Source organism: Ophidiomyces ophidiicola (assembly GCF_022830035.1).
Source record: "Ophidiomyces ophidiicola strain CBS 122913 chromosome Unknown scaffold_88, whole genome shotgun sequence".
In the NCBI taxonomy this organism is placed as follows: Eukaryota; Fungi; Ascomycota; class Eurotiomycetes; order Onygenales; family Onygenaceae; genus Ophidiomyces; species Ophidiomyces ophidiicola.
Genome location: NW_026054728.1, coordinates 1 through 9,880, shown reverse-complemented (window position 1 = coordinate 9,880; position 9,880 = coordinate 1). Strand labels below are relative to the sequence as shown.

General features: G+C 36.1%; 1 protein-coding gene and 1 non-coding gene across 2 annotated transcripts; both read left to right on the top strand.

Annotated features, from left to right (window-relative positions):
- Positions 1–2,103: 2,103 nt before the first annotated feature.
- LOZ57_006920 (uncharacterized protein) lies at positions 2,104–4,317 on the top strand (the record flags this gene model as incomplete). The annotated part of the gene is made up of 7 exons (XM_049255934.1): positions 2,104–2,199; positions 2,263–2,335; positions 2,395–2,435; positions 2,486–2,576; positions 2,627–2,706; positions 2,755–2,884; positions 2,948–4,317. The coding sequence occupies 7 exons, from the start codon at positions 2,104–2,106 to the stop codon at positions 4,315–4,317; spliced, it is 1,881 nt and encodes a 626-aa protein (XP_049105091.1).
- A 1,024-nt stretch (positions 4,318–5,341) lies between these two features.
- Positions 5,342–5,460, top strand: LOZ57_006919. The gene has a single exon. It is a non-coding gene; the product is annotated as a tRNA-Ala (tRNA).
- The last annotated feature ends 4,420 nt before the right edge of the window (positions 5,461–9,880 follow it).

Below are 9,880 nucleotides of genomic sequence, written 5' to 3'. Positions count from 1 at the left end.
GGAGAAAGTTTCTGGACTGGAATCAAAATGAGTTGACTCTGGATCATGTTGAACAAACACCTGGAAAAAGAAAGAGAAAAAGAACAAAAAGAATTAAGAAATATCCAAGTCACTTGTTTAAACTATATTTTATGATCTCAGATCAGATTCCTTCTCTGAAGATTGAAACAGTAAATCCAGAATGGAATAAACCTTGAAGTTCAAGTCTGAATGAAATCATTGACATTTAAATTGATTCAGCACAGAAGATACTTGTAAAGAAAAATCATCAACAACTTCTTCTCAATTTGAAAGACTCTTTAACCATGTATTCAGATGAATCACAGTCAGAAAATCTGACTACTGATGCAGGTCTTTATATTTCAGAAATAAATCAAAGATTTTCTTGAAAATTGAGCAAACATATGGAAGTGTTTGATGCTGAACTCTTTGCAATTGAAAAGGCTTTCTCCAATGCTTTGACCCTTTCAAATTCAAGAATCTTTTCAGAACTATGGATGTTTTCTGACAGTCAAGCTGCCATTCAGAGACTTAATGCACAGAATATGAAAGCTGAACTGTTCTACATTGAATCAATTAGAAAAATTGCTAAACAACTTAAGTCTAAAGACATTAAGTGTCATCTTCACTGGATTTCAGCTCACATGAGCATCTTTGGCAATGAAGAAGCTGATATTGCTGCAAAGAAAGCAACTGAATTGAGACAAGATTGTGCTGAAAAGTATGTTTCTTTTGCTTACATCAAGAGACAAATTAAAGAAATGACAATGCTTGAATGACTGAAACACATTTTTGAAAATGAAAGTGATGTAAATCACTACTCTCAATTCAATTCAAAATCAAAGTGAAAAGCTTGTTCACTTCTATTTCCCAAACAGATTTGGTCAACAATTATTTAATTAAAATTGGGTCATGGTTACTTTGGTTCTTACTTAATAAGACTATCAAATCATGATAGAGAAACATGCAGACACTGTGACTGTAAAGAAACATCAAAACATTTACTCATGAATTATTTAAGTCTAAAAAATAATAGACAACAGTGTTTGAAAGAGTTTAAAATTCCACAACTCTCACTTGAGTTTCTATTTAACACTGAATTGAATTTGAAATGAATGGGAAAGTTTCTCAAACAAACTGAAATAGTCATCAGAAGATGACTTCTAAATGAAACAGACTGAGTATCTTTAAAGATCTCACTTACAATCTCATTCTTTATTTTTAAATTTCTGTGAAGAAAAGACATAAATCACTGCCCTGACACTCTTGTATGTTTTTCATTTATTAATTTGTCTATGATCATGTCTCTGATCATTGTTTTTGTAACTTAGTTAAATTCTGCAAGACAGCTTGCAGATAGTCTTCATAGTCTCAGACTGCACAAGACTATAATGAATAATAATAATAATAATAATAACTCTGCAATTAAGATTTAAGCTTAAATAGAGAGTTCAATGTATGATCTCAAGATACTTAATAGTGATCTCTATTTATATGAATAACAAGAGTAAAATAAAGTATCTTGAATGTATCTTTAGATAATAACCAAATCCTTGAAAGAGTCTGGGCTCATAACTATTGAATGACACAGAAGCATGTGATGATCATGTGACTGAGTGTCTATAATATTGCATCTGGTCTGCTCCTAACAAACAAGACAAGGATACTTATAGATGAACATGATATAACTGAGGCTATTGGAAAAACATATGAAAAACCCCTAGCAAACCTCCACCAACCCAATAGACAAAGATAATGAAATTGGTACCATGGTTGAGAAGAGGAGGTGGCGAACCTACGGTTCTCCAGTTCCTCCTTCGGGGACCTGGTCACCTGACAAGTCACCTGACTCCTGCTCAACAAGCAGTCACCAGCCGAATACAGCTAGCGCGGCATCTCAGTCAGGTGGGTACCTAATTCGTACCTACTTACTCCGTATATAATTCCGCTATGGTTGTACCTACCTAACCTAAGGTACCTGATAATAGGGGTTGGATGCGTTGCAAGTCAAACCTGGGCTTCTTCCTTCCAGTAGAAATGCTTACTCCGTACTACTCGGTGACTTTCTTCCTTATCCGTCTTGTCTTTTGATCAGGTGTGTCGATGTTTCTTTCTTTCCGGCCTAGAGCCGGTTGCTTGTTTTGTAAATGGAACCGCGCCACTCCGAGCCAGTCCAATCGAGGCCTAGCACAATTTCATGTATGGAAAAACATGCCCTCTTCATAAAATACAAGGATATATCTAACAAGATACCGAATTTAGAATGGTGACAGGAGAAGATTATCAGCTTTTTGGGTCCCGACTGGTGGCATTGCTCAAAAGGGAGAGGATGAAGGTATACCGAATACTCAATCTATTTATCTCTTGTATGGAAATAGCGCTGATAAATAGCAGATGGGAATGAGCTCTTGTTGAGGGCCGGCTTTCTTCGACAGGTTTGATGTTGGCAACAAGCTACTGTTCCCCATGCTTAATACTACAGTAGGCCTACTCGGGAATATTTCATCTACTGCCTCTTGGCCTTCGTGTTCAACAAAAGCTAGAGCTTCTCATAGATAAACACATGCAATCATTAGGTATACAACTCTCTTGGTTGTTTACTGTATGAACTAACTGTCAGTAATAGGTGCTTCTAAACTGTCATTATCTTCTGTCTCTTCACAGGCACTATGGGTGAAATCAGGAAGGCTGAATGCTGATTCCGAGGTATTTATGTTGTATTGCTTATTGGTTACTTGTTCATTTGTTGTGTAGGTATTCCGGTTTGAAGACCGCAAGGGAACTCCTCTTCTCCTTGCTCCTACGCATGAAGAAGAGATGACTATACTCGTGGGTACCTTGGTCAAATCTTACAAAGATCTACCCTTGCGAGTGTATCAAATCTGTGAGTTTTCAATACAGGCAGCATATTGCGTACTAAACCTAACATTTTTTACTGAACCCGCAGCAAGAAAATATAGAGACGAACCTAGGCCTCGCCAGGGATTGCTCCGTGGAAGAGAATTTTTAATGAAGGATCTTTATACATTTGATTGTAGTGTGGTAGACGCCATGAGGACTTACCATTTAGTTAAAGAAGCTTACATGCAGTTTTTTGCGGAACTGAAACTTCCCTACATGGTTGCTGCTGCTGACTCTGGCAATATGGGGGGGGGTGTTAGCCATGAATTCCATTTTCCAAGCTTGCATGGTGAAGATACATTGATCAGCTGCACAAACTGCAACCATGTTTTCAATGAAGAGCTGGCTGATGGTCGCTTCGCTGAACACCTGACTGAACAAAGGACAGGCTGTTTTGGTTTACAAGAGCCCGATTATATCCCTGGTGCATTTGGCCCGCAGGAAGCCTTCGCAATATCTACTGGGGTATGGAATTGCATTTCAAAGGACGAAAACACATTGATCCGAGCCTACTATCCAAAGTTTCTGACAGACGCCAATGCTGTAGACGCCAGTGAAAGAGTGGTCAATCCTCACGCCATTCGGTCAATTGCAATGCGTGTCGGAATTGATATTGACCTAAGTGTGAAGAATCCATTTCAAGTGTGGAAATGCCTTGTGGAGCAGGCCAAAACTAAGCAACCAAATGTTTTAGATGTCTATGATTACCGCGTGCAACCATTCAACAGTCCACCACCTTTAGATGAGCGATTTGACAGCAAATCGCCCACGGAACTCCAGGTGACCTTCTCTTGCTTAAGTAAGGACCAAGGTACTGAAAGCTGCCTTGACTTGATAAGCATTCAGCCTGGCGATAGATGTCATAAGTGCGAACAACATACACTTCAAACTCATGCTGCTGTTGAATTAGGGCATACCTTTTATCTGGGAACAAGATACAGTGTTCCTCTGAACGCAACTATTGCTACACGCCCTTCAAATTCCAATGCTACGATGAAGACAGTCGTTCCTCTTGAGATGGGCTGTTATGGAATTGGGATATCGCGTATGATTTCTGCAGTTGCTTTTGCACTTGCGGACTCCAAAGGCCTCAACTGGCCCCAAGTTATTGCTCCTTTTTCTGTTTGCATCATTTTTGCCATCGGCCTACAAAATGATGCCGAGTTGGTGTACGACACTATTATTTCGACCCATTCGGAGTCAATTGACCCTATTATAGATGACCGACAGAAGGATTTTGCTTGGAAAATGAGGGATGCAGATCTCATTGGCTTTCCAGTGATTTTGATATTGGGGAGGGCATGGGTATTGGAAAGAAAAGTTGAAGTACAATGCCGAAGGCTAAACAATCTTTGCATGAATATTTGTTTAAAAGATCTTTCCTCCTTTGTTTCCATGCTTCTTAAAAAGCTTTGACATGTATAATTCTACATCAAGTCAGTTCTTTAAGTAATATATACAATTGTCTCATCTTAATTGTTGTACAATAGTCTATTGGTGGTAATAGCTTTGCCTTGCTATCAGACTGGGCGGGATAAGCTGAAAGTTGCCATCTTCATTGTGGGATAAGGCCACAGATAAGGTCAATGATCATGGAACACCATCAATTCTAAGTCAAATTCAATGAAAATATAGTCATTGAAAAGCTCTTGTTTCACTTAGTTATTCTCTTCATTTTCATCTGAAAATTCACTGTGGTGGATGAAAAATCTCACATCAAAGACTGAATCATCAGTTTTAACTACTCAGACACTTTGTCTGATCATCACAACACAATCACATTCACTACAGTTCTGAAACATTGAAAATTGATTGCATTTGCAACAAAGAATCTATACTCAAGAGAAAAATACTTACATTATTAAATTTATTAAGAATTCACTCAGTTTTAATGACTCTTTATTAGTCTCTTACAGTGAAAAGTTTTAATGTTTCTGACTTACTAAGTTTTAATGAGCAACATCAAAGCTGAATTGAAGTCTGAACTTATATAATTATTTCATCAAACTCTATTATACTTCATCAAAGTGATACAACTGCAGAACACAGCAAAAATTTCAGGAGAATATAGAAATTTAATCACAACTTAGTTAAAATAAAATCTTTTTAAATTCAGTTTGATATCTCTGATTTTCTGATCAATTCTCTATCTCTCTGATATTCTATCAATTTCCTCCAGCCCTGATTTTCAGTTCCAAAAAGTCAAAACCATTTGCCAGTTGGAGTCAGCAAAGATAAATTCAATCATAACTCAAACAAAACAACTCTTCTCTCTTTCTTATTTGTCCCAAAGACATAGACTCTCTCAGTCACTGATCTCTGCATCCATCAGCTAGTGATGGTTAAAATTACTCTTTTATAGTTAGAATAATCATACTAGACTTGTTGATTTTCTAGCAAAGAAGAAGACTTTTTCCTTGCATATCATAACAGTTTCTTTGGGAAGAGTGTATGGTGTAGTTGGTAAACATCTGCAGGAATCCTTCTGGCATGGTTTGTTGTTTTTGGGGAACAACCATCTGGAAAAGAAGGTCACAGGTTCAAATCCTGCTATCCCCAAATGGTATTTTACCAACAGAGAAGCCTCTTCTCTGGGTGGAGAGGGTTCTCCCTAGGAGACAAGGTTATTGGCTGCTGGGAACTAGGAAAGTTTAGAGTGGTGGTATGGGGTTACATAAGCATATGCTAGATTAAGTTAATAGACTGGGCTTGTCAGTCTTAGTGTGATCTTATACACCTTGTTCTGATTTTCTATTGGTTCATGTCATGTTTAGATATACCAGCTACACCCTAGGTTTTGTGAGGATTTCCCTAGGGGGTATGATCTGAGAGAAGAATTTGGTGAAAAGTCAAATAAGAAATCTTGGCCCCCCCTGGACATGCTACAGTTTGAGACTTAAATGGAATGAAGTGGTGGGAGTCCAGATATCAAGAATAACACATGCTGTAACTAAGTCAGATTAGAAAGAGTGGCTCTTCATAGTCTATGACTCCATAAGAGTCTATGAAAAATAATGAATAATAATAATAATAATAATAACAGTTTCTTTCAGTTCTTCTGCAGTTGGAATTTGACTTTGTCTTGAGATACATTAGTGTCTTGCAAAGAAGAATTAGAATTGTAATCTGAGATTGAAAAAGAACTGAGTTATCTTGAATCTTAAATAGTGGTTCTGAGATTCTGATAAAGTTGCTTGTCACTCTTCAGAAAGACAAGAAGAGGTTTTTTCCTGAACTTAACTTCTCAGATAGACAGAAACAGCACATAAGTCATTCATTTTCTGTAATCAACATAAGATATAGGGACTAAAGTTACACTCTTGAAGTGTGAGGCTAGTTGATATATTGAACTGAGATTACAAGTGGTTTACTTAAGTCTTCTCTATCAAAAAGACTTTCAGTTTGACAATTCTCTTGAAAAATTGTTAGTGGATTCTCTTATCCAAGTACATCTACTCATCTGGCTTCACAAGTTTTCTTTTGTTATCTTGCACCATTTCCCCCAGTTTCAGAGTAATCTTAAAATAAACTGCTCTAATAGTTCAGGAACGCACCATCTATTACTGGTATTTTTGTTCAGGGAATTTTGAAAACTTTGGCTTTTTCTTGACTGATTTCTGCCAAAACTTAGTCTTAGTTTCCCTGTTCTCTTGAAAAACTGGGATTAGTTTTTGGGAGATTTCTATTCTGGAAGGACAAAATCTCTCTAGATAAGTTCCCAACTGAAACAAATCAAAATGTCCTCTATCTTCACTTCTCTCTCTCTGAATTCTGAACAAGAACTTAAATCAGTTCTCAAAGTTCTTGCACAAGAATGTCAGAAAGAAAATCATGTTCTTGTTCAAAAAGAATTAAACTCTTGCATTCTCAGTCTTCAAAAGATTCTCTTCTTTCAAAAGGAAAAAGATATCTCCTGTTTTCAGTTTGAAAATGACAATGAAAAGCTGAATCTTTTGGAAAAGAGACTCAAAAAGTTGGAAAGTCTGTCTAGAAGTTCAGAATCTTCAGTTTCTTCTTCAAATTCCATCTCTTCTGTGTCTTCTCTGTCTTCTGTGACTGTGAATACAATTTCAGAGAAATCAAGTGCTGGATGTAAATTCAGTTACTCTGAAGCTGTTAAGCAAAATCTACAAAAACAGTCAACAGTCTCTTCCTCTTCAACTTGTACTTCTGAGACTGGGAAATCAAAGTCTGGTTTGAGAAATCCAAGAGAAAACAGACTGATTTTTAGAGTCAATTCTGAAATTGCTGAAAGAATTCAAAATAAGGTCTACTTTATCAGAAACAGAATCAATGATGTCTTTGTGAATGCTAAAATTACTGAAAAACCAGTGGTCTTCTCAGTTGTCAAATCTTTTAAGAGACTTTCAGTGATTCTGATCACAACAGATCAATTTTCTGCAGAATTTCTTCAAGAACATGATAAAATCTGGCAATCTGCTCTTTCTGATGTATTGACTGACTGTGACTTTGATTTTTCTCAGTCAAAATATCATAAAGATGAACATTGAGAAGTATTTGTTGTTCATGGAATTTCTACTGAGATTTTCAACAATGACAATGATCTTGATCTTCTAAAAGAAGAATTTGAAACTTTCAATTCAGTTTCTTTAAAAAAACTTTCTCAATGGCTCTCTTCAGCAGAAAACAGAGCCAATAAAAAGCATGCTTCAGCTATCTTTCATGTGGAATCAACAGAACTTGTCAAGACTCTGAAATCAGTTAACATTGCTGGTCAGACAATGTAAGTTGTTCCATTTAAAAAAGCTCAGTCACAATCAAGATATAAAACAACAATTCAGTGTTTTAACTGTCAACTCTATGATCACATCTCCCTAAACTGGAGGAGAGAAACCAGATGTGGATTGTATGCAAAGAATCACAGCAAACAGTCACATAAATATAAGACTTGTGATATGATTGGCAAAGTGTGTGATCATGCTGAAATCAAGTGTGCAAATTGTGGTGAAAATCATGTTGTAAACAGTCATGTTTGCTGTTTCTACAGAAGATCAGCTGTCAAGTCAACTTCTTCTTCTTTCTTTGCTTGGAGAAAAACAACTGAGACTCAAACAACAGATACAAGAATGACTGATTCTGAATCTGAATCTGACTTTCAAACTGTTACAAATGCAAAATCCAGATCAATTGCCAAAAGAATACATGAGACTGATTCTGAAGATGAATTAGCTCAGATGAGTATTAGAAAGAGAGTTGTTCCCACCACTATTGCTAAATGTTAGAAACACAACACTCTTCTCAGATAACATTTCTGCAAAATAATGTTGGCAGAAAAGACATCTCAATGCACACTTGTTTGAATATTGCTTGCTCAACTCAGACTGATTATGTATTGTTTCAAGAACCATGGATCAGTAAAGACTACAGCTACACTGTTACTCACAGTGCTTATGATTGCATTCTTCCAGAAAATAGAACTGTGAGACCTAGAGTTGCTGTCTTTGTGAGAAAGAATTCAAGATTTGAAACCTGTCTTAGAACTGATCTGTGTAACAGTTCTGATCTTCTCATTCTAGATGTTATGGATAAATCAAAACAACTTGATTCCATTAATTATTATTATTATTATTATTATTCATTATAGTCTTGTGCAGTCTGAGACTATGAAGACTATCTGCAAGCTGTCTTGCAGAATTTAACTAAGTTACAAAAACAATGATCAGAGACATGATCATAGACAAATTAACAAATGAAAAACATACAAGAGTGTCAGGGCAGTGATTTATGTCTTTTCTCCACAGAAATTTGAAAAGAAATAATGAGATTGTAAGTAAGATCTTTAAAGATACTCAGTCTGTTTCATTCAGAAGCCATCTTCTGGTGACTATTTCAGTTTGTTTGAGAAACTTTCCCATCCATTTCAAATCCAATTCAGTGTTAAATAGAAACTCAAGTGACAGTTGTGGAATTTTAAACTCTTTCAAACACTGTTGTCTGTCATCTTTCAGACTTAAACAATCCATGAGCAAATGTTTTGGTGTTTCTTTGCAGCCACAGTGTCTGCAGATTTCCCTATCATGATTTGATAGTCTTATTAAGTAAGAACCAAAGTAACCATGACCCAATTTCAACTGAATAATTGTTGACCAAATCTGTTTGGGAAATGAAAGTGGACAAGCTTTCCACTTTGGTTTTGAATTGAATTGAGAGTAGTGATTTACATCACTTCCATTTTTAAAGATGTGTTCCAGTCATTCAAGCATTGCCATTTCCTTGATTTGTCTCTTAATGTAAGCAAAGAAAACATACTTTTCAGCACAATCTTATCTCAATTCAGTTGCTTTCTTTGCAGCAATATCAGCTTCTTGATTGTCAAAGATGCCCATGTGAGCTGGGATCCAGTGAAGATAACACTTAATGTCTTTAGACTCAAGTTGTTTAGCAATTTTTCTAATTGATTCAATGTAGAACAGTTCAGCTTACATATTCTGTGCATTGAGTCTCTAAATGGCAGCTTGACTGTCTGAAAACACCCATAGTTCTGAAAAGATTCTTGAATTTGAAAGAGTCAAAGCATTGGAGAAAGCCTTTTCAATTGCAAAGAGTTCAGCATCAAACACTTCCATATGTTTGCTCAATTTTCAAGAAAATCTTTGATTTATTTCTGAAATATAAAGACCTGCATCAGTAGTCAGATTTTCTGACTGTGATTCATCTGAATACATGGTTAAAGAGTCTTTCAAATTGAGAAGAAGTTTCTTTGCAAGTATCTTCTCTGCTGAATCAATTTGAATGTCAATGATTTCATTCAAACTTGAACTCCAAGGTTTATTCCATTCTGAATTTACTGTTTCAATCTTCAGAGAAGGAATCTGATCTGTGATCATAGATCATAGTTTAAACAAGTGACTTGGATATTTTTTAATTCTTTTTGTTCTTTTTCTCTTTCTTTTTCCAGGTGTTTGTTCAACATGATCCAGAGTCAACTCATTTTGATTCCAGTCCAGAAACTTTCTCC